We start from the raw sequence: 25,748 nt of genomic DNA on the forward strand, positions 1-25,748 counted from the left end.
CTGGCTCTGTGACATCAGTTGTCAGCATAGTTTAGCCCATGTCGGCTGAATCTGGGTCACAGGAGAGCACAAGTAAGTGCACCCCTGTGACCCACAGAAGTATGGCTAAAAGAGCTTTAGCTATACTTCTCCTTTAAGCATGTAAAAACAGCAACCTCCCAGCACTATCTATGGGTGCAGAATTACTAGAGCCCCAACAGTAAAGACAAAGGTAAAACTCTCCATTAATTAATTCAAGCATAAATTGATAAAATTGTGGCTGAGGATGGACATTTATTTTATATTATTCACCTGAATTTCTGTGTATGCATGTGCTGAACACACATAGGGTTGATTTACTAAAGCTGGAGATTGCAAAATCTGGTGCAGCTGTACATGGTAGCCAATCAGCTTCTAACTTCAGCTTGTTCAATTAAGCTTTGACAATAAAACTTGGAAGCTGATTGGTTTCTATGCAGAGTTGCACCAGATTTTGCACTCTCAGTTTTAGTAAACCAAGCCAATAGAATTTTTAATCGCTAGAAGTTTCCCTGAATCAAAGATCACTTAAAGGCCTGCTAATAATCCAGGGACAGTGCATAGAATTATTTTATTTGTTAGAAGGGAACCTTTCAAATGTGAGTTATTTTTTGCTGGTGCAGTGACAGCATGCTGAGAATGTTTAAGTGCCCAAACAACCTCCAGATAAATTGACATCGCTGTAGCACCGAGGTGCAGACATGGTTAAAAGCATGCTGCTTTATTTATATGCCTATCCACATTATAAAATGTTCCTTGCTATATTTTTGACCCACTAATGCTAGAGGGCCAAGCATACCCAAACGCACACAACTGTTCATAATAATTACAGGAAGAAAATGTATTTTGCTTGTAGCTTTAAACAGGTCAAGCTAAATCAGCCCACTCAGTGGCATGTAATTCCAAAAGCATTTATACACTGACATTTCTAAGTTTACAAAACACAGCATATTTCTTCTCTGGCATTTTTGTGTCCCTACATACTACAAAATGCCCGATTGTCAGAATTTTGAAAATAAAGTGTTGGCTCCCATTAAATAGCTAGTATGCAGGGGTAAAGGAGGGGGGTTATTTGCCAGACAGAATGGTAACTACAAGGCACGCCACTGTATCTCTATTTAAAACTATGTTGTTCTAAAACTGAAGAGTTTTACACACTGAGACATCAAATGTGTTTGAACACATATCAACCATTCAACATCTCTGCTGAGAACCATTTGCCCTTTTTCCCTAAGTGAACATCCATGCCTCTAACAGTCATACATATATACAGGAGCCCCCCACTACCGCCATCAAAAAATTTAAAAAAAGGGACTCGTGATGCCATTCTTTTTTTCAAGCATGCCAGAGATAAAGTGGTTCAAACATTAAAAAATGAATGTTCCTAAAATGTAACTGAGGTTCCGCTCTACAAAAGCAGTATTAAGTCATGGAGTGAGTGCTGCTCTCGCACTTTCTTCTTTATTCATTCACATTTCTGACCTAGTTGTACTGCTTTTTTGACAATAGAAAAAAGTAAAATGGTTTTGACTTCATATGGTGTCTGGTACCAGTGTATGAATGAGAAAACTGGCTGAATAGAAGTATACAGTGGGGTTGATTTACTAAAACCGGAGAGTACAAAATCTGGTGCAGCTCTGCATAGAAACCAATCAGCTTCCAGTTTTTTTTTTGTCAAAGCTTAATTGAAAAAGCAGAAGTTAAAAGCCGATTGGCTACCATGCACAGCTTCACCAAATTTTGCACTCTCCAGTTTTAGTAAATCAACCCCACTGTTTGGCAGGCAATACAGTTCAGAAACTTGAATTTCAGTTGTACATTCAGCAGTTTGCCTACATTAAAGTATATGTAAACCATCCCCTTTTAAAACAACCCATTATAAATACCTTTTTACCCCTTTTTTATAAGTGATCATATACCCTCTGTTCTCTGCATAAGGATCTTAGAGAGCTGGGGGGAGAAGCAACAGCATACCGATCTTCCCAGTGAATGGCTGTCGGGGGGGGGCATGTAAGGACAGGTCTGATCATTGGAGAAGAGCAGGCTGATTTCTCACCTAGAGAGCTGACCGCGCTGTGCTCTCATGCCTAGTGTAGCCATACAAAGAGAACAGGATACTTTTTCATTTATATGGTAGAGCAGGCACATATCAGGAATATGAAATGTTGGGTTTACATATTCTTTAACACTTCAAAAAGATATAGCATATTTAAAGTGGAACTGAAGTTCTGCTGTAAGAAACAGCAAGCAGGCAGGCTTTTATTTCAGAAGAGACATGTACTGCCTGTTTTGCAATAAAATGCAAACCAAGAAGCACCTTATCCTGCAATCCACTTGAGGATGAGAACTTCACTCAGAGAATTCAAGGAAAGCCAGGCACAATTCATAAAATGTCACAAATTACTGAACTTGAAGTGTATAAAAAGTTGCATCAACAACCACATACCGCATCAGCAAATCCACAAAGTTGCATGCATGGAAATCCCAAACCCACAGGGTGGAAGGTACCAATGTCCGGTGTGTCAAGGATGTACAGAGGGATCACTGGATGGCCAGAGTAATGGACATCAGTGACACCAGCCTCCAGGGACTCCAGTCCTTGGTCTGCCACGACCGGAAGTGATGTCAACGGATGAGCAGACGTGAAGCAGGATAAGGGCAGAAGTGATTCAAGGAAGGTGCCATGGTAAAGGCACCGGTTGGTGATGTATTGCCACTCTGTACAGGACTGGAAATACTTCCGGCTGGGACCAGACCATGAGTCGACCCTCAGTGGTGGATGGGCGGCATGTGGAGCTGACATCACTTCCGGCCGCAGCAGGCCGAGGATTGGAGTTCCCCGGAGGCTGGTGTCTATAGGCAAAACCTTTTTTGAATTTGGCTAGAGTGGGTAAGGGTTGTTAGATTTTTATTGCTGCCTGTGTCCCCACTGAGACAATTCGTCTTTTTATTTGAACTGGTGACTATTGTCATCAAAGGTGAGGGGAAATTCTAAATTTTACAATTGTCCACAGAACAAGAAGTAAAAGGAAATCTTCCAATGAGACAACTGTCTAAGATGAGAATTCCCTTCACTAGGGGAGATTTCCTCTAACCTCCTATTGTGTCTCTAGGACAGGAAGTAAAGAAAAATTGGGGTTTTAACCCCTTCCTACTCCATCCAAAACAAAACAAAAAATGTGGCTATATATACACTTTAGATTACATTTTAATAGTGCCTTGGGTGATCTAGCGTCAAGAGATGTCCTGCTCCTCCTACTGCTGGTAAAATGACTTGTAAACTAAAGAAAACCCAGTAGAGAACAAGAAAATATTTTTATTGTATGATAATATTGGCTAACAATCTATTACTTTTGGGTCTGTTCACTCCCTAGGAACCCAAAGCAGCATCAACTGTACAAAGTGTGGCAGTTAAATTGCAGCTGAACCCTTATATTTAAAATATTCCGTGTTGTATAAAGCAAAAATATAAACTGCCCTTGAAGAAGGTTAAAAGCTGATTTACAGCAAGTGTATACCTTACAGTAATGAGTATGTTATCTTTACCTTGCTTGACATTTGCTTTTCAACACATTTATGTAGTTTTATTGAATATTCTGATGGTTCTTGTATAGACAATTTAAGACCCATTGAGACCAACCATATGTTACATTTCTGGCTTTTGATTTGTGGTAGGTGTAACGTACATTTATCATGGTTTGGAAGTGACGTGATTAACAGCAGCAACAAAAGTATTCTATTATAAATAATATATGGAAAAACAGTTTTACGCAGAGTACATTCAGAAATGACAAGTGGCTGAACAGAAATACCAACACCTACAAACAGCATATGAAAGCTACAGACAATAGAGACAATTTTTACATGCTTATATTAAATTGTATGTCTAGCCAAAGCATTTTTTTTTTAGTTTTGGGAATGGGATTAGAACTACTGCATAAAGGTTACTGCTATCCTGGGCTCCACTAGAGAAATCTCTCCTGTTAGTATTTTATTGCTGCATCTCTGTTGCAGATTTGTAAGGCAAATCCCTCTAACAGTGCCCCAGATAGCCGGAAAAACTTAACAGGGCTTCTAATTCTTCCTTCTTTTTTCCAAAAAAAAAAAAGGCTCACTCACACCAAGCTGGTCAGTCACAGTGCATTAATGCGTAATGAATTCAGGCTGTCTGTTAATTTAAATGGGTAGCGAATGCATAACAATGGATCAGAAATTAGACATGCACCATTTTTTAGCAACACATTGCTTTGCTTAAACACACTGCTCACTTAAACACACTAATGTACACAAAACACGTGAATGGGACCTAAGAAGCAAGTTTTGGCTGGGAATACACTTTTAAATTGCATTCACATGCGCAATGGATATAGAGTGGTACCCATGTTCTGCACACTCCATTCAGGCCAAGTTACCAGTTCTTTTCCCACTGGAGGCGGGGGTCACTATGGAAATTGAATGTGATAGCCTGGTTCCAATGCTTAACCTTTCTTCACAGCCAGTTAACAGATGTTTGCAGGGAAATTGTTGAGATTGATAAATGAAATACAGTGGTGGTTTCATTAAATTCAAAGATGGTACTGTGTACCCTCCTAGCTATAGCTTGGGAAGATAACATTTGGTCTAGTATTCACATGCTGTATTTACCATATCTGTTATTTCATTTCTTTATTCCCTTATGAAATCACATGGAAACAGTGCTAAATAAGAACAGGAACCTACCTTGTTTCCTCCAGTGACAAACTGCTTACAGTTAGATTTTCCAAATTGAGGATGAACAGCAACAATCTAAAAAGATAAAATATGTTGGGAAAATTATAAACAGAAAAGCTAAAGCAGCACAAAAAATGCTTTGCTATGTTCTATACTACCAGATTTGAACCACTGTTAACAAAACACATTTTCAAACAAGTTTTTTGTAAAAGTAAACAATTCCTTACTTTTGAACAAAGTGGTGAGTGGGTAAAAATCTCTGTCAGGTTTTTATTTTTGTCTACATCCCCAACAGAGAGATTCACCCTCTCCATTTGTCCTGATCACCTCTGAAAGTGAGGAAAAATTCAGAATGTTGAGTTTTAACCAGAACAGGAATAGAATGGAATTTTTTCAATAGGGACACTTGTCCCAAGGACAACTGTCTAAGTAGGGCTTTCCCTAACTTTGGAGAGATTTCCTTTCACTTTCTGCTGTGTATACGGGACAAGAAACGAAGGGGAATGTATTAAATTAGGACACGGCTAAAAACCTGTCAGGGGAAAGGGGCAACACACCTGAACAGAGAAACAAGGTGCATGCACCATTTCAGCAATCCAGTGCACCGCAAGCATGACAGAGCATGTGTGCTACAGTGCAGATGTAGTAAGGTGCCATTCAATGAGGATATCTGTTCAGGTGACAACTATATCCTGTTTGAGAGATCTCCTCTTACTTTCTGCTAAATCTCTGGGGCAGAAAGTGAAGGAAAACCTCCCTGACAGGACACAGACAGCAAAAAAACAAAAAGCCCAAAAAACTAATGGGGTCTAAGGGCTTGTGCACATAGGTTTGTTTACCTGCACTAGAAACACAAATGAAAAGCAAGATAGTAGATTCCCATTTACCTCAAATGGTACAGATGGTGACAGTTCTAAATGCTGCCTTTGACTTGCATTGTGTTGTGTTGTTGTGTTTATTTCTGAATTTCCTGTAATAGATGTGTTTGCAGTTCAGGCAAAGCAAGTCAAAAGCAGCCTTTGGCATTTGAAAGCATGCACTGTGCTACACAGATATCGAAAATCCAGCATTTGACAGAAAAGCCCATGTATACAAGACCTTAACTATTCCTTATGCCAGCCTTTCTCAACCTTTTTACCCCAGAACTCCCAAAGTAACTTTAAGGTACTTATATCCTTACTAAACCCAATCCACTGGGGTCAATTGGACAAATGCCCTTTACATTGGTGGTCAGTAAGAAGAATGAGACACTTACAGTGGTGCTCAGAATGCCACCCTTACAGACAGCTAAAAAGATCATTGGTGTCACACTGCTGGCTCTGCCAAGTGACATTGTCCCTGGAGCAAGGCAGATACCATCAAATGGAAGTGGAATCAGCCACAGCTCAAGGAGCACCAAGCAACTTTTGGAGAACCCTGGATGAGATTGGCTGCCCTACGCTAAGCTGAAAAAAAGCTTTGTTTTACATACACTTTCATTTTTCAGTTCTGAATGCATTTTGTAAGAGAACTATAGCTGTTAACGTTAAAGATATTAAAGTGGTTCTAAATTAAGGCTTAATTTGATGTATTCTATGCATGAAAGTAAAAAAACCTGTGTGCAGCGCCCCCCCCCAGCCTCCCCTAATCCTTACTTGAGCCCCCACTGATCCAGCGACGTTCTCAACAGTGTCTGCTGTCTGGGGACTCCTAATCCCCATTGGCTAAGACAGCAGCGGGAGCCCATTGGCTCCCTTTGCTGTCAATCACAGCCAGAGAGCCAATGAGGAGAGAGCAGGGGGAGGGTGGTCGAGGAACAGTCTTATGGAGCAATGGCTCGGGGACAAGCACACAGCAGTGCCCCCAGGACAAGCAGGAGCCAGGAGCGCCCATGGAGACCTGAAAAGAAAAGGATAGGGGCTGCTCTGTGCAAAATCACTGCGGAGAGCAGGTAAGTATAGACACATTTGTTATTTTTAAAAAAATAAAAACAAAGGTTTAGTGTCACTTTAAGACACACAACATCTTTGCATACAAATTTGATAGAAATAAACAACAATCAAGCTGATGGAAAATCTCTGCAGAAACCTTCAGTGAAATAAAAGGCTACAGAGCATATGAGACATTTTTGATCAGCAGCCTATACGTTTTTCCATAAAAAAAAAAAAAAGTTCATGTCAGCCAAGTCTTTCTATTTTTTTAGTTTTGCATTGAGTGAGGAAAGGTCCCAAAAGACAGTCATTGGAGAATAAGTCCAACAGCAAAACAGCAGAAATTTGTTTTTGTTGCAGAGTAGAAGAAGCTAGAACCCCTGTCTATGTTGTCTATGTTCCTGCTACAGATTTTCCTTCACTTCCTGTCTGGTGAAACTAATGAGACAACAAATAAGGGCAATTCTCTAACAGTGCCACACATAGAATTAAAACCGACAAGGCTCCTAAACCTTCTTCACTCTATCCAAAACTAAAAAAAAAAACAACTTTTGGATAGACATACAGTACACTTTATTATGTAGTACATTCTTATAATAATGATAATAAAAAGTATTAACTAATCATCACGTGGAAGCTAGAGTGATTGGTAAAGCTACGGCATGTTCTGTTTGTGTTGACCACTACACAAATGGCTGCATTTTGAATGCTTCTGTGGATGCAAACAATGATATTATAACAGGTGTCTCTTCAGATTGAGGTACTGTTAAGAAATGCACAGCTCTATTCACCAACTCTCAGCAATAGAAAAAGATATCAAAACAGCTGCAATCATTATCGAGCAATGCTGTATTTATGGAACAGCATTATGTTTTATTGGAAATTTAAGAGCTAGAAATAAAGCAGAAAGAGCAGTACAATAACTAATGATTTTCTCTGATTATATCAGCTTGTAGTTTTACATGCAGGGGATATTTCCATCATTTTCAATCAAAGACTAATGTACTTGAAAGTTTTTCTACAAATGATATACAAACTATTGAACAGCATTTATGGAATTACATCTAACTGACATCAGCAAAGAACTATGAATTGCCTTGTTTTAAAACCTCTTAATGTTATACCTCCTTGCATAAAGGGAACATAAAAGAAGATATAAATAGAGCATGATTCAATGTTCAACTCTATTAACTGTGGCACTAGCTGTCATCTAGCAACATATGGTCCCCTGATAATCTACAGATTGCTACCAGTCTGAAGCTGCCTAGATAGGCACAAATCAAAATAATTTATAAAAGTATATTCTAAAGTTTTGAAAATTGTGTTAAATGTTCTAAATTGCTCTGAAACAATTGTTACCACAGCCTTTTTTTTTTCTACCGGAATAAAAATTAAACTTTTTCTAAAATGATAGCTCCGTCATTTAAGTTGGTTGTTTCATATATTTTTTAAAGGCATTGTACCATTTCAAATGTTTTTGTTCTTTTAGCTAGATATTAGTATAGTTATATTCCCAGTGTCATTTTTTTTGCCTTACCTTGTAATGCTGGACTTACATGTTTTGGCTGCAGTGTAGTGTCATAACTAATCAATATCTATGTATTCATTCACCAAGCTTGTCCCTATTCACTAAAGGAACAGGAAACTTCTTGTCACATCACAGCCAATCTGTGCCTTGCCATTTCCTCTGTGTTGCATCACAAATATAGAAGTGCTAATGTGATGAAAACACTTCTTCCCTTTACTGCTCTGCCTGCCTCAAATCTAATTACTGTGCAGCATTTGCCAGCAGAACACTAGACTGAGACACCCAGGAAATGTGGGATATGTACACTGCGTGCACAATTATTAGGCAACTTGTATTTTTGAGGATTCATTTAATTATTGAACAACTGCAGTGATTTCACTCAATCCAAAATGTTAATAAACCTCAAACCTGAATATTTAAGTAAAAGTGAGGTTTTGGCTTTCTTAGAAGCACATCTATGTGTGCACAGTTATTGGGCAACTATTTGTGTAAATAATTATTACGCAACTAAATAAAAAATGAAATTAATGAAATGTTTATTTTCATCTGTTAAAACGAGAACTTTAAACAAACAACTCAAAAAAATAAAAAATAAAAATCAGTGACCAATATAGCCACCCTTCTTTTCAATCACAGTCATAAGCCTTCCTTTCATGGATTCTGTCAGTTTCTTGGTCTGTTGACAATCAACTTTTTGTGCAGCAGCAACCACGGCCTCCCAAACACTGTTCAGAGAGGTGTACAGGTTTCCTTTACTGTAAATCTACAGCTTAACCACTAGCCTACTGGGCACTTATACCCCCTTCCTGCCCAGGCCAATTTCCATCTCTCAGCGCTGTCACACTTTGAATGACAATTGCGCGGTCATGCAACACTGTACCCATATGAAATTTTTATAATTTTTTTGTGACAGATAGAGCTTTATTTTGGTGGTATTTAATTACCTTTTTTATTTTTTCTTAAACAAACCAAAAACCACAGAAAATTTTGAAAACAAAAAACGTTTCTTCTTAGTTTTTGTTATAAAATTTTGTAAATAAGTGATTTTTCTCCTTCGCTGATGTGCGCTAATGAGGCTGTAGTGTTGGCCACTGATAAGATGCACTGATGGACACTGATAGGTGGCACTGATGAGGAGGCACTGGTAGGTGGCACTGATGGGCACTGAAAGGCAGCACTGATATATGGCACTGATAGGCGGCACTGACTGGCACTGTTAGGTGGCACTAACTGGCACTGATAGGCAGCACTGATGCGCACTGATAGGTGGCACTGATAGGCGGCCCTGATGATCAGTGTACCTGTCCCCTCCGTTGAATGCCGATTACCAGCTCTCCTCTCCTCTCGAGCTGTCAGCATGACAGCTCGAGAGGAGAGAAATGCCGATAAGCAGCATTTCCCTGTTTACATGTGATCAGCTGTGATTGGACACAGCTGATCACATGACCGAGCCGACATCTTCAGCTCTTTCCGTGGATCGGTGATCCGCTGTATCTGAAGGACACAGCGCACCGCCGATCGCCGCACACTCCCTGAGCCGCACATACGCGGTGAGAATAGAAGGACCTCATATGACGTCCTATCAGAACGAGAGAACCACCTTGCGCCCGTCATTGGACTATATGGCGGGCAGGAGGTGGTTAAAGTGGTAGTAAAGTCTATTTTTTAACTTGTATGCCTATAATAAAGGCATACCTGTAGGTACTGTAAATATCTCCTAAAAGTGGACTGGTTAGGAGATATTCACCTGTGTAGATCACGAGCGTGTGCACTCTGAAGGAACGGCACACCCCTGCCATTCCTTCAGAGCTGTATGTCGTAAAAAGTGACTCCTGCGCACATGCATGGGAGTGATGTCATCACGGCTTGGCCATTCAAGCCGCCGAAGTCTGGGAACCCAGAAGAAGGACCGAGTGAAGATGAAAGCCCTGTTAGCAGTGACAGCGCATTGCTGGAGGGCTTAATTTTAAAGTGAGTTTGCGATGTGCTAAAAAATGTGCTAGTATGCGATGGAGCATGGCTAGCAATGCGATGGAGCATTGGCCTGCGTAAATATCATGGTCTTCTTGAAAAACGCAGATGTTTCTTGCACTGCTTGAAGAAAGTGTCTTCTAAAAACTAGCAGTAGGTTTGGGAGTTGATTTTGAGTCCATCTTCAACCCAAAAAGGTCCAAGTAGCTCATCTTTAATAGCACCAGCCCATACCAGTACCCTACCTCCACCCTGCTGGCATCTGAGTCAAAGTAGGACTCTGTGCCCATTACTGATCTAGCCATGGTCCCATCCATCTGGTCTGTCTCATCTCATCAGTCCATAAACCCTTTGGGTTCCTGGTAGCTTCACGTTTGATTCATCTCAAATTTTTTGCAGTTTATTTTTTTCTCAACGTGTTTCTTGCGACCCTGTTGACTATTTCCAAAAAAAGGTTTGATGGTTCTGTGACCATGCCCCAATATCTTAGCAATTTCAAGAGTGCTGCATCCCTCTGAAAGTTTTTACAATTTTTGACTTTCCAGACTCAGTTAAATCTAATTTTTTTGCCCATTTTGCCTGAGGAAAAGAAGCTACCTAATAATTATGCACACTTTGATATATGGTGTTGATCTCCTTAGGCCACACACTCCCTAATTACACAAATACACATCGCCTGATATGGTTAAATCCAATAAGCATTCAAGTTTATACAGCTCGGAACTGGACAATATGCATAAAAATGATGGTTTGGTCAAAATACTCACTTGCCTAATAATTGTGCACACAGTGTAGTTTCTCCACAAGAAGCATCAGTTCTTGCACTACATATGAAGGTTATGCATTAACCTGCACAGTGTCTCATGTTTGAATACAGACGCTGTTGACAAAGGAATGTAAAGATTTACTCTAATATAGGCTGTGTGTACAAGGCAACAAATGACACCATGAAACTACATGAGCAATGCACATCCTTCGCAAGTGAAAAACACAAGGTGCAGGTAAGAAGGTTTAAAGTGCTCATAAGTTTGTGTTTGTAATTTAATACTTGGAGATGTCCTTTCTTTACTGTTCCCATTGGACATATTGTACATACATTGGGGGAGATTTACTAAAACTGGAGAGTGAAAATTCTGGTGCAGCTCTGCATAGAAAGCAAATCAGCTTCCAGATTTTATTGTCAAAATGTAATTGAACAAGCTGAAATTAAAAGCTGATTGGCTAACAGGTACAGTTGCACCAGATTCTGAGTGCTCCAATTTTAGTAAATCAACCCCAATATGTGTAGGTTACCATACAGCCCTTCTGTGTCCCTGCAGTACAAGTCTAGGATGACAGGAGAAACAAGATCGAATACTCTCCCTGCCTATGTTTTACAGACAGGCACAGCTTTTATCAGTGCCCCACTTTTTTGCATCTCCAATATGCCCCCCCCCCCCCCCCAAAGGTAATATCACTTTAATCAACAGACTGGTCGTGTGGATTTTAGAGGTCATACCAGCACTCACCTTTATTGGACAGTCAAAAATTTCATGTAATCCTTCTCTTGAATACAGCCCAAATACTTGCACCTATAAGCAAGGATAAAACATTGGTATTTACTGTACATAACAGGTATATAGTACTATAATTTTCTTCAGCTTACCAAAAGAGAAATATAAATGGGGTTCAGATATGTGTATTTGACAGCAATCTCTCATTATTGGTGCCTAGTTAAATAAGTTTGTAGTGCATCTTGAAACTAAACAGATTTTAATAATTTAAACAAGAACTTCATTCAGTTCAAATGATAATCTCTATTTAAAGACTCATTTTAGCTTCCTTATTGAGTAAATATTTTGTTTTCTAATGCCGGACATCCTAACAGAGTAAGATATCATGTCCATTTTGAAAAATAGTTTAGCAAACTCCTCATATATTTAAACTGTATAATCCCTCCTACAAACTTGGGGAAACTTCCCAAAAAATGTGTCCTCTAAACCCTGTTCACTTTTATAAGCTATCCTCCAAACCTCCATAGCTTGGATCAACTGTCGTACAATTACCAGTCACTTGCTATTAAAATCTAACAGTCCTCCTACTCATTATTGTGAGATAGTATGTAAATTTGCCCCATAACCAACCATTCTTCTAGAAAAATATCACTTGTCTCCCAAACCTTATTCTGTGTTTCAGGTATTGGAATTACAGTATACTTCTGAAGGGATAGGAGGAGAAAGAGGATACATCCACTTTTATATGTAAACTCTGGCTTTGGCTACTAAGCCCTTTAAACAACAGGGGCTAAAGCAAGCCTGGAAAACACTAAAACATTTGAGGGATTGGCTTGATGGCAGCATATAGAAATAAATAATACAAAATGGTCAATATTTAATTTTCACCAGATGAAAAAAAAAAAAAGAAAACATTTTTATTCTTATTATTTTTTAGCTTCCACCTTAATAAATAAAGAAATCACATAGAAAACATGAATAATACTTGACCCTGATGGCTTAGTTTTATTTCCCAGTGTGATACTTGAGTAAGCCTCATGCCTGTGATACCCAACCTCACATTGACAACTGAATATTATTGTTGACTCTCGCACTTACTTGAGATCTACACTGCAATCTATGTAGTTCAGTTGAGCAAGTTGTTGAGTGCCAAAACAATTTAGTGGTACTGTCCTTCAACAAAAGCACTTCAAGGAAAACTGGCAGCACACAAAATGCTGAATCAGCAAAATCAGTTTATTCACATGTTGAGTATGACACACTGTAGTTATACGTGTATTCAAACTCAACATTTTATGCCCCTCATCTCCATCTTGATAAAAGGTAACCTTTAGTGGCCTGATGGTTAAATAGTTTTTTTGGAGACAAAATTCTAGGAGACCAAAAGAGGAAAACTGAAAACTAGCTTTCAGTTGCTATGAAGAAGGACTGAGGTTTGGAAACAGACTGACAGTGTTTTGCAGCAAGCTGCTGGAGGTCTGGAGGAGAGATGAGTAGCATGCTGGGATATGCACTAAAACAGATGTCATATAAGTGTCTGTGCTTCCAGGTCCATATGTCAGGATGATGAGAAGTTCAGAGCAGTGAAACAATCAAAAGAGTAGAGCTCCTAGGTTTTGTGAAATTTGGCATTGTCATTATCGCTACTAGAAAAAAAAAACATGTCTGCAAATATCTGACCTCATAAAAACTGTAGTTAAGTATTGCAAAAATAATTATTACATTACTCATCACATTAAGATTGTAAAATGTTATCTGCAAGAGGTACATTACTTGATGGAGATACCCGTATTTTCCTAAAGTTATCCTTTAAATATCCAAAATGTCTTATACTCACTTGTGCACAATTCTGGTAATTCGTACTATGAATTCATATGAAAAAAAAAAATAATTAAATGCATTTATAAATGTAGGTAGCGCAAGTACGTTATATACAAGCCTCTTGTAATTCCCTGTATAAAAGACTAAGAGATGGAGGAGCATGTGCTGAGACAAGGAGAAAGTTGACTTCATCTGTCTGCTCCAGTTCCTTCACTGTCATCTAGATGATGAAATAGTATTGGTTAAAGCAGTGTTTCTCAACCTTTTTTTCATTCAAGTCACCCTTTAAAATTCGGCACAATATCGAGGCACCCTTTAAAATTCGGCACAATCTTGAGGCACCCATTACAAATTGTAAAAAACTAAACAAATATTTTTACATAATGCAACAGCATCTGCACATATAGGACACCCAACATTAGAGGTGATATATTCTTCCAAAGCAAATACCCCTTTGCACACTGACTAGTATTCCATTGTTTCTCTTCTCCCTCAGTTTCTCTCTCTCACTCAGCTAGTATGACTCCAGTGCTTATGGTAAGGGGGAGAGAAGGGGACAGCAAGGATGCTGTGCAGGTGCCCTATGTCCTTCTTATCGACTGATGACATCATTGGTTGTTATGTTGCCAGTGGCTAGAAAGTTGTAATGGTGCACAATAAAAACCTGTGGTTTTGTGCAACTAAAAGGCAAGCTTGATCCACCTGCTGGCTTGTACACAGATTTTGGACAATTTCTAGGCATTTTGTCAAGGCACCCCTGGGCACCCTGGATGAAAAAAGCAGGGTTAAAGTACGTGTAAACCTTAAAGTGTTTCTAAAGGCTTAAGGTTTTTATTTTATTAGAAGGGAAATCTTCACAATTGGACACATATGGTAAAAATCCTCCCATACTCCATCCAAAATGAAAAAACATTTTGAATTAAGTTCTACTTTAAGCTTTTTGGCCACAATAAGCACTTACACATATCCCTGCTGACATGTGCATCTTTTAGTGCCTAGATGGAGCTAATTATAATTCTAATTGTATTATATCACAGCTAGGTAATTAACCTGGTACACCGTGGGCCTATGACTAGACATTTCAAACACAAATGTGATAATCCAGTGTTCTGGGTGATACTCTTTCTTTTTGTCTTATTGATTATGATCATATTCTGACCAGCACTGATCATAACCTGGCTTGGTAGGTCTCTGCAACTATAATCCGACCTCCTTTAGACACCTAAACAAGTTCACATTTCTGAACTACAATATACAGTGGGGCAAAAAAGTATTTAGTCAGCCACCAATTGTGCAAGTTCTCCCACTTAAAAAGATGAGAGAGGCCTGTAATTGGCATCATAGGTAGACCTCAACTATGAGAGACAAAATGAGAAACAAAATCCAGACAATCACATTGGCTGATTTGGAAAGAATTTATTTGCAAATTATGGTGGAAAATAAGTATTTGGTCAATATCAAAAGTTCATCTCAATACTTTGTTATATATCCTTTGTTGGCAATGACAGAGGTCAAACGTTTCCTGTAAGTCTTCACAAGGTTGGCACACACGGTTGCTGGTATGTTGGCCCATTCCTCCATGCAGATCTCCTCTAGAGCAGTGATGTTTTGGGGCTGTCGCTGGGCAACACGGACTTTCAACTCCCTCCAAAGGTTTTCTATGGGGTTGAGATCTGGAGACTGGCTAGGCCACTCCAGGACCTTGAAATGCTTCTTACGAAGCCACTCCTTTGTTGCCCGGGCGGTATGTTTGGGATCATTGTCATGTTGGAAGACCCAGCCATGTTTCATCTTCAATGCCCTTGCTGATGGAAGGAGGTTTGCACTCAAAATCTCCTGATACATGGCCTCATTCATTCTGTCCTGTACATGGATCAGTCGTCCTGGTCCCTTTGCGGAGAAACAGCCCCAAAGCATGATGTTGCCACCCCTATGCTTCACAGTAGGTATGGTGTTCTTTGGATGCAACTCAGCATTCTCTCTCCTCCAAACACGACGAGTTGTGTTTCTACCAAACAGTTCTATTTTGGTTTCATCTGACCATATGACATTCTCCCAATCCTCTTCTGGATCATCCAAATGCTCTCTAGCAAACTTCAGACGGGCCCGGACATGTACTGGCTTAAGCAGGGGGACACGTCTGGCACTGCAGGATCTGAGTCCCTGGCAGCGTAGTGTGTTACTGATGGTAGCCTTTGTTACGTTGGTCCCAGCTCTCTGCAGGTCATTCACTAGGTCCCCCCTTGTGATCCTGGGATTTTTGCTCACCGTTCTTGTGATCATTTTGACCCCACAGGGTGAGATCTTGCGTGGAGCCCCAGATCGAGGGAGATGATCAGTGGTCTTGTATGTCTTCCATTTTTTTTTATTATTGCTCCCACAGTTGATTTGTTCACACCAAGCTGCTTGCCTATTGCAGATTCAGTCTTCCCAGCCCGGTGCAGGTCTACAATTTTGTTTCGGGTGTCCTTCGACAGCTCTTTGCTCTTCACCATAGTGGAGTTTGGAGTGTGACTGTTTGAGGATGTGGACAGGTGTCTTTTATACTGATAACAAGTTCAAACAGGTGCCATTGATACAGGTAATGAGTGCAGGACAGAGGAGCCTCTTAACCATTAGCCGCCCGGCCAATGGCCGTTTGGCGGCTTCAAAAGTGCTGCGGCATTCCGAGTGCACGCCATTTAGCGTGCACCCGCACATGCGCAGTTTGCGCTAATGCAGAGCCTCGCAGCGGCGCGATCTGTCACCGGCCGTGTACCTCGGACACGGCCGATGACAGATCTGAGTACCGGCCCCCGTTGCTGGTACCATGTGACCTGCTGTGACCAATCACAGCAGGTCACATGACAGTTGTATACAATGGATGGCTTCATTCATGCCATCCATTGTATACTACTGCCTAGCTGTGAATGGTCACAGCTAATCACATGCACATGTCATTTGGGTACAATGTTGTATGACCGTGCAATTGTCATTCAAAGTGTGAGAGCGCTGAAACGTGAAAAATGGCCTGGGCAGGAAGGTGTAAAACTGCACGGTATTGAAATGGTTAAAGAAGGTGGTACAGGTCTGTGAGAGCCAGAAATCTTGCTTGTTTGTAGGTGACCAAATACTTATTTTCCACATAATTTGCAAATACATTCTTTCCAAATCAGCCAATGTGATTGTCTGGATTTTTTTTCTAATTTTGTCTCTCATAGTTGAGGTCTACCTATGATGCCAATTACAGGCCTCTCTCATCTTTTTAAGTGGGAGAACTTGCACAATTGGTGGCTGACTAAATACTTATTTGCCCCACTGTATCCAAGCGTAGAAAAACAGCTCTTCTCTCTGACAACCACATTACATAACATAAATCTCAAAATATACTTGCCGAACTGAAACCTGGTAGTGATTTCGTATTAGCTTTACCAGTTTAATTACAAAAGAAAACATTTAGTGTTTAGACAAAGATATATGTGCATTTAAGGAACTGATATCCAGGGAAACAATAAATAAGTTTCCTTCTTTTCTTCCGTTTTTAATATATAAGCGTTCAAGGTATCTGCCACCAAAATGAATTGAAAACGAGCACCTTCATTCATTTTACCAGAAATAACCTGACATTAATATCTGCTTTTTTCCTGGTTGATTATGGCAACTGTCTGAGTAATGTCACTTTCCGTAACAGATTTAATGGGAAAAAAAGTTCAACAAGAATGGGATTTTTGTTTTTGAGAGAAAACAAACAAGGACATATGTGCTATGTTTGCACTGCTGTGAAATGTGGGCTGCATAGAGAAGCAATGTGTAATGTAATGCCATCAACTTCCAGGGCGGATTATCAGCATTTATATTTTCTCTTAGAACTGTTCTGCACGTTACAACAAAATGTGCAACGAAGGATTGCTGAAGCCATTATATATGTTTGCTGTGGATCCTGAAATGTGACTGCTACTCTCCCACATAAAAGCCAAATACAATACATTTTTAACATTCTAACGTTTAAAAACAATCCCATGTGAATGCAAACATAAGCCCCAAGCCAAGCCTAACGATTAACTCCAGGCAAATGGCTAAATGCATAGTTAAAATGTACAGTACATATGGAGCTATATTTTCGGCAAAGAGATTTGTATACTTGTGCATCCAGTCCTTATATTTACACAACCTAGTAACCTGATTTTTCAAGCAATAAAACTAATCACCTCCCCACCACCAGCCTTTAACTGGACAGTGAAGGAGCAACAACAAACCTATGCTTGTTGTGTTTTCTCCTTCTAGCTCCTTCTGAGCCTACGTTTGCTTCTTTCTTCTTCATAGCATCAAACAAAGCACTACAGTGATGTATTACTATACTTAACTATGTTTAATTAATTCTAATACTGCTTTAATATTTTTACCCCCCCCCCCAAAAAAAAAAACTCTTGGGTACACTGATTCTAGTTATGTCTGGCTAGCAAAAAATGCAGAGAAACATTTCAGTTTGTGTCAGGGAACCAAGAACCTACCCGAATGTCTGGAGATTACAGATTAGTGTGCAAATACTGATTCACAAGCTGCAATCCACACTGAGCAAAGCAATATACACACTCAGAAAAATACATGTTCAGCAAATTGCATCTGCTTTTTAAAATTTCATATTTTGAGGCTAGGGGATCTTTGGCATACATGTACATGCTTTTGCTTCTGACCTGTATCATGTCCTTTGATGTTCAACCCTACTTGTGACCTCAATTAATCTACATCCTCTTCTTCTGTTGTTAACCTTTCTTGTATTCTGACCCAGGACACTATGCTAATTGCTTTAAACCAGTTGCTTCTAACTATGATGTAGCGCCTTATTTGGTACAAAGCTTGGTTAGCGCCCTCTCTACTATATCCACTGTCATCTGTGGTGTAAATCAGAGGGTCAACAACTTGGGAATAGTCAACTTTCAACTGTGTTTGGTAGGCAAGGGTGAAAATGAATTGCTCCTTAGACTTCATGTCTGCCTACATCTCAGAAATCTTCACAAAGAAAAATATAGTTTTCAATACTCTTATCTAAGTGCCAAAAGCAAAGCAGAGAAGAAATGGTAACCTAAAAAATGTACATTGTTGTTTGAAATATAGAGTTATGGGCGTTAACACTTAATTTCCTACATTTTTAAAAAGCTAGCATGAAGCAAAAACAAAATACGTCTATAGATTACATTTTAAAAATTGGTCGATTAAAACGTTATACTAAAGAAATAAACAATTCTAGGTTTCCTTCAGCAATTTGCCCCTAACAGCCTACTTGAACTTTCTATTTCTTTGTCCACCTTTCATACACACACTGCAAAATAATGGCACCTTCTTATAAGTGGAAAATCAATCATTAGATCCCTGACATGTCAGAGCCCCACATTCCCTCGAAGCACTGATAATTGTTAGTTATATAGCATCTAAGATAAATGCACTCCAGCTGTAAAGGTAGACACCATTTTTTTGGCATTGGACTGTACATATATTGATTTTACATCTATTTAATGTGGCTGTCGCAAGATACTTTAACAGGCTGATAAACTACAATTGCTCATCAAAAGTCTTAATAATTCAAGGGAAACACACATAAGTGTTTGCCTGTGTCTTAATGTAAGACAGAGAACCTCAAGTTCAAAGAAATCCAATTTTGCAGATTTATAACAGGCAAGGCACAAGTCTACTATTGTATAGAAGCACAGAGCTCTGCAGTGCAGCGCAAGGAGAAAACTGGATAATGGCTCAAACCAGCTATAGCCTCTTATTCTTACTTTCCCTTTTTTTCTACAGCTGTTAATCAACCTAATACAAATAACAATATTGACATTCTAGTAATTACTTTTCCTGGGGCAAATTTGAGGAAAAATATATTTGGATATAAATCGGGAACATTTCTGAGTGGAGCTCACAAGGTCTGATAATAATAGAGCCATGGATTCAAGGAAAGCTCTCACTATATTTCACTTCCTATTGGGTTGGTAGGTCAACTCACTGGTGCTGCAGAAAGCATAAGTACACATTTGTGTGTGTGTACTGATAGGGAGTATAATGACCTAGCAGTAGTACATTAAAATGTTTAGGTCACAGTTTAAAGGAGCACTCAACCTAAACCACATTCTCCTAATTTATATAAATTAGATATAGTTCTGCATTATGGAATTAGACATTTTAATTAGAACAAAGGTGTCACTTAGGCGGAAGAACTGATGTTTTGCCACACAAAGCTAAATTCTCCTTTAATAACCTTGGGGAAGGACATTGCAATAACACTTTTCTCTAGTCATTTCTTAAATTAAATGGGCTGAACTATGTTGTACAAAAGCCTGAATTTAGTTACTGAAATCTTAATTAGCCAAGGACCTAGGGCATTACTAACATGTTCTTTTTCTGCTAAGCCCACATCCACATATGTGGCTACAAGAGCAGTTGAATCCTGGTCCTTAAGATTATGGTAAAGTTAGCCAGCTGAGATCCTGGTCTATTCATCAAAGCTGCAATTAGTAGTGATTTCAGTACTGATCAGAAAACACAGCTGTGTCTATTCAGTGTTTATTAAAAATGGAGAAAACACAGGTACATTTATTTTGATTTAAAAATGCAAATAGACTGTTAACTATGCAAGGGAATTTTTATATTCAAAGGAATGTTACCCAGAACTTAGTAAATAATCCAAACATGTGCAAGCAAAAATGCTGTTTTTCTATTTTTCTTGCATATGATCTGGTATCCTTTGCACAGTAAAAATTCACCACTTTCACTGAGCTCTGAGGAAAAACCCCGTGCAAAGTGAACAGTCTAATTGCCTTTAGTGAATCAATCCCATTGCATGTAGCTGTGTTTCTGCTATTTTTTTACACTTTATTAACCCCCATTCATTTGCTTTAATTAACCTTTTCTCCACTTAGGGTTTTTGCCAAATATATAATTTTTTTATATGGTTTATAGAATATATTTTGTGTTTTCACATGATTTTGCTTTTTGGCTTCCATAGAATAAGCAATATAAATACATACAAAAATAAAAAAACCGGTAAAATGTATCTAAAGTCAGAGCTTCTTTGGTTTCTGATGTTGTTGTGTAGGGTTAGAACACATTTTGTTTGCCTGTTTATGTCCTCACTAGGGAGATTCACCCTCTCTATGTGACCTGGTGACCAAGATCACCAGGACTGAAAGTGCGGAGAAATCCTCAATTTTGAGTTGTATGTTAAAAATATAGGAAGTTTGACTCACCTATTTCCATTCCACATCTTGGAGTATAGCATAAGAAACAGAATCTGTAGTCATAGACCATAGGTTATATGTTGCTACCTTCTGGTGATTGGACACGGTTTGTTGGGAACGCTCCCAAGTGCACCCTCATATAGCCACACCCACTCTGAGGGACTTTAGTTTTGTAGCAAACAATAAGGAGAACCAGCTTCCTATACTGTACACCAAGATATGGAGTTAAGAGGCAAATCAAAATTCCCATTACCCTAATTGTACAGTACAGGTGAGGACACAGAATTTGTATTCATAGGCCATCCCCAAGCAATAAACTGTGAGGTGGGAAACAATATAGCAAACTCTGGCAAACATACCTACAAGAAAACAAAGGTCAAGAGATCTGAAATACTCAGGTGACAGCTTGAGGCATATTGTGGCTGACATTCGCATCTGCAGAATCCTGGAGGTCCACCCAGTAAAACTTTGAGAAGGTATGCATAGAAGAGCAGGTGGTGGCTTTACAAACCTGCAACATGTTTGATGATGAAAGGCCTAAAAATCACCAAGAGAACTGATAGAGTGGGTACTGATAGGGAAGGGGGGAACCCTTTGCTTGAACAAATAAGCCCTGGAAATGAGCTGCATGAGCCACCAAGCTATGATGGAAAAGAAAGTGGATGACCTTCCTTGGGACCCTCAGGGAGGGCAAACATTTAATCAGCTTTTCAGAAGGAAGATGTTACAGCTAGATAAACCCTAACTGCTCTGACAGCATCCAGACAATGAATGCAGTTAAAGTGAGAAGTGAATTTGAAGGAAAAGGACAACTTGGGAAGGAAGGAGAGTCTGGTTCTCTGGAGCACTTTATCTCTATGCAAGATAAGAAAATATTCTTTAAAGAGTTGCTAATTCTGAGACATGCCTGATAGAGGTAATTGCCACCAAAAAGGCCACTTTACTTGTGAGATCCTCCAATGGGATACCCAAGATCGGTTCCAATGGAGTCCTTTGAAGAACCAAAACTACCAGATGCAAAGCTCAAGGAGACAAATGAGTTTGAAGAGAGAATAACACGAGCCACGCATTGTATAAAAGTCTTTACAAGAGTGTGTGAAGCTAAATGTCTTTGTAAAAGAATGGATAGAACAGAAACCTGTCTCTTTAGTACTTAGAGCCAGATTCTGGTCTAAACCAGACTGGAGGAAGGCCAAAATGCAGGGAATAGAATATTTCCACTCGTTAAAAGTGCCTGCTTTTGTACCAGCCAAAATAGGCCATCCAAATGCAATGGTAGATCTTATAAGAAGTGGGTTTCTTGCTTTCAGCAAGGTGGAAATGACCGAGTCAGTGATGTCCCTATTTTTTGGGACCTGGGTTTCAACAGCCATACCGTTAAAGCCAGTGACTGAGAAGCAGGGTGATAGAGAGCCCCTTGTGACAGGATGTCTGGCCTGTTTTGAAGGCCCAGTAGTCTAGCTATGCCTGTGTGCCAAGTTCTCCTGGGCCAATTTGGGGCAATAAGAATTACTGGAATAAGTTAGAGCGTTATTTTGCAAGGCAGTCTAGGTAAATGTTTCACTGGAGGGAATGCATACACCAGGCTGAATGAGGTCCAGGAAATCACCAGGGCATCTACCACAACGGCCAGCGGATCCCTGGATCTGTTTACAAACCTGTTCAGTTTCTTCTTGAACTTGGAGGTTAGGATGTCCACATCTGATGTTCCTCAATTTAAAAAAACAGGCATTAGGAAGATTTTAGGGTATAGGAATCACTAGGAACTGGGAACATGGTTCTATGTTTAAGAGAGTATTAGCTTGTCTGACTTCTGGTTCCCCCTTGGTGGTATATTAGTAGGCCATAGCCATGACACTGTCCAACTATACCCTCCCTGGGTAACCCTGTAGGAGATCGGTCCAGTATTGGAAATTCAGACTTTCAGCTCTCAGTTCCAGAATATTGATGGGGAGCATTGATTCCTGTAGAGACCAGGTGCCCTGGACAGTTAAGAAATTGTTTTTCACATTCGGTATGTGTCATTACCATATCCTAGGGAGCGGGGAAGAATGATTTCTTAAATTATAGGGCTGAATTTGAAATCCACTATACCAGTGAGATTTTTGCCTGACTGGACAGAATTAGTGGGCATTCCAGGGAAGGGACCTGTTTGTCCCACATCATGAGAATGCTGAGCTGAAAAGGTCTGCAGTGGAACTGAGCAAAGGGAACTGCCTCGAAGGAGGCCACAGTGAGTTGAGATCTGAGGGTCTGACAGTTCAGTCTTAAAAAAGCAATTTTTTCCCAAGGGAAGGAAAATTATTGCCTGGATAGTGTATAAAAGCAGTCCTAGATTAGGATGGGAAGGCTGGAATGCATATTTTGTGAGGGTGATCACCCATCTGAAAGTCTGATGGAGCTGGATTGTCATTTGAATGTTGGAAGATAAGGTTCTGGCTATGGAGTCTTTCAACAGCCAGTTGTTAAGGTAAACCATGACATGGATGCTCTGAGAAGATTCTTGGTATGGAAGAGAGCCCAAAGGGGAGGGTGACTTATTAAAAGTATTGGTCTCAGACAGCAAAGTGTAGAAAGCGTTTGTGCATGGGAAAGATGGGAAACTAAAGATAGGCTTCTTGAATTTCCACTGATGCTAGAAATTCCCCTAATCAGAGATGGGGTGAATGCTTAGGTTTGGTTTTTGGGCCATGAATAGTTTTAAGTAAAACCCAAACAGGGGTTGCCACTCCTTGTGTATGACGTTGAGCCCACAAGTCTGCCAGTCTTTAGGTGAAATAAGCACATGATCCAAGGAGGGGGCAGAGATAGAAATTCTATTTTGTACCACATGGAAATGGCAGACTGGACCCAGAGGTCTGGGACTTCTCTAATCCAGACTCATGTGAAGGTCAACAAATTTCACCCCACTCCGGAGACTGAGGGTGCTCCTTCATTGTGTAGAAGGCTTCTGGGTAGGCTTGAAGAGCTTTGGTGTCCAAGGCTTAAGACAAAAGAATGGACCCGCCTTTGACTTAGGGGAGGAAGCTCAGGAGAAATAAAAAGGACCCCTTTTGGCAAGAAGAGTAAATTCCTTAATACATTTATTGAGGGATTCGCCAGAGAGGCATTCCCTACTGAAAGGCATACATAAAATAAGCTTCTTAAAAGCAGACTAATTCTTTAACCACAAAACGGAATGCAATGCTGGACGGGGGCAGGCAGCAATCTGATCATAACATAAGATACATTTAAAGTCAAAAGAGCTTTGCTTTCGTACCATATACTGTACAGCTAATTGAACTTTATATTTCTCATTTATATATGAGAAAATATCAGTAAAATTAAGAAAGAAGTAGACAAGTTAACAATTGTCATACAGTATTTTTGTAGGCGGGACTACCATTTATCAAGAAATACTGCATAACATGACAAAAGGTATTGGGGGAGATTTACTAAAATGATTGCACTTAAAATCTGGTGCAGCTGTGCACAGTAGCCTATCAGCTTTTAACTTCAGCTTGTTCAGTTAAGCTTTGGCAATACAATGTGGAAGCTGATTGGTTTCTGTGCAGAGTTACACCTGATTTTGCACTCTTCAGTTTTAGTAAATAACCCCCATTGTCTTCTTTTAACTTGACAACTGGGTTTGACAGTTTTATTCATTACCGTTTACCAGTTCTTTTATCCATAAAAGTTAGCAGCCATTCAAAATACAGTATGTTCCATCCTTCACAATATATAGTAATTAAACATGATATACCTTGCCATCCTCAGCACAGATGCCTACATGTTCCCCGCTTTCATCCAGGCTAATCTGATTGATTTTCACAGTGCTCTGTAGGACAGAATACAAAATAATAGGATCATAAAAAATGTCTTGCAAAGTTAAAAAAAAAAAAAAAATCACCTTCAGACACATATTGTAAATCTTCTGGCATCAATTTTAAAATACGAATGCAGATTTGTTATATTAGTACCATTTTAACACACAAACACAAGCTCTCATGCACAGCCTAGGACATAAAAAGGTTTTCAGAAATTAGTGCACACTATATGCCATAGTAATGTTTAACTGGGTAACCTCATGTATCCTTAATATTCTGTGAGAGCTTTTATGGCATGTACAGACATCAGAGGGGGTTGAGACTTTAACAAATCACACATTTGAACTGTAGTGTAAGTTTAAGCCCAACTGAAGTGACAGACATATACTGTATAATCAGTCAGGAAGGCATTGTAATAACAACCTCTGTTCCAGCCCTGGCTGCTGTCAGTCAAAGCCCAAGAGGAGGAAGTGGGAGCAGGGTCAAAAGGCTAAGTGTGTGACTATAGATGCACACAGCCCAGCTTGATAATAGGCTCGCACATATGCCCCCATAGCAAGCGGCTTGCTATGGAGGCAGACAGAGAAGAGAAGAAGCAAATGTTACCGGTGAGGGATCCCAGTAGCAGAGGTTCAGGCAGGAAGGTATAACATGTTTGTTATCTTAATTAAAAATAAAAAAATATGCTTTACACTCACTTTATCTCCCCTTTCATGTTATAGCAGTTACACAGTATGTTTAAATAAAACTGCTCAGTTGAATAGACACCAGAATTTGACCATGCTGTCCAGAGCACCCAGTAACTTTACAGACCTGAGGGCTAAAGCCATTACTCACCTGTGCCAGCATAGAACACTGGAGTGGGAGAACAAGACATTCATTTTTTTGGAGTTAAAAGCATGTTCAAGTATTTCCTGTCACAAATCAGCTAAAAATCATATTGTACTGCAGTTCTAGAACGTGAAAACAAAGGCGTGAGTTGTGTTGCCTATTCTCTGTTGGATTTACTTTGGGAATATGTAGAAATTTGACTGTCATAGCTGCAGGACATATGATATTGAGAGACCCTTAAAGGGAATATTTGGCTAAAACTATTTCTGATTACGCATGTCTGGATCTTTTGTAATACTACTGTGAGCCCAGTGATTTATTTATGGTGTAGATCTAGACATACAGTAAGGGCTTAAGGCTTTTCACAACTCCTTTGTTCTCGTAAGAATACTTTTATTTTTGAGCTGTTATTATACAAGTAAAGCTTATTCAAATGCAATGTGAGCTCACTT

At 39.5% G+C, this 25,748-nt stretch overlaps 1 protein-coding gene across 1 annotated transcript in view; it reads right to left on the reverse strand.

Moving 5' to 3' along the window:
* The window catches only part of VPS41 (VPS41 subunit of HOPS complex), a 371,510-nt gene that overhangs the window by 174,421 nt on the left and 171,341 nt on the right, over positions 1-25,748 (reverse strand). The window contains exons 5-7 of the mRNA XM_089687103.1: positions 24,402-24,476; positions 11,646-11,708; positions 4,738-4,803 (exon numbers count right to left, since the gene is read on the reverse strand). Of these exons, the coding sequence (XP_089543229.1) occupies positions 4,738-4,803; positions 11,646-11,708; positions 24,402-24,476 (204 nt within the window). The remainder of the gene's footprint in view (positions 1-4,737; positions 4,804-11,645; positions 11,709-24,401; positions 24,477-25,748) is intronic.

The sequence above is a fragment of the Staurois parvus genome, unplaced genomic scaffold, assembly GCF_062004578.1.
Source record: "Staurois parvus isolate SC_StPar_1 unplaced genomic scaffold, SC_StPar_1.0 ptg000020l, whole genome shotgun sequence".
Classification (NCBI taxonomy): Eukaryota; Metazoa; Chordata; class Amphibia; order Anura; family Ranidae; genus Staurois; species Staurois parvus.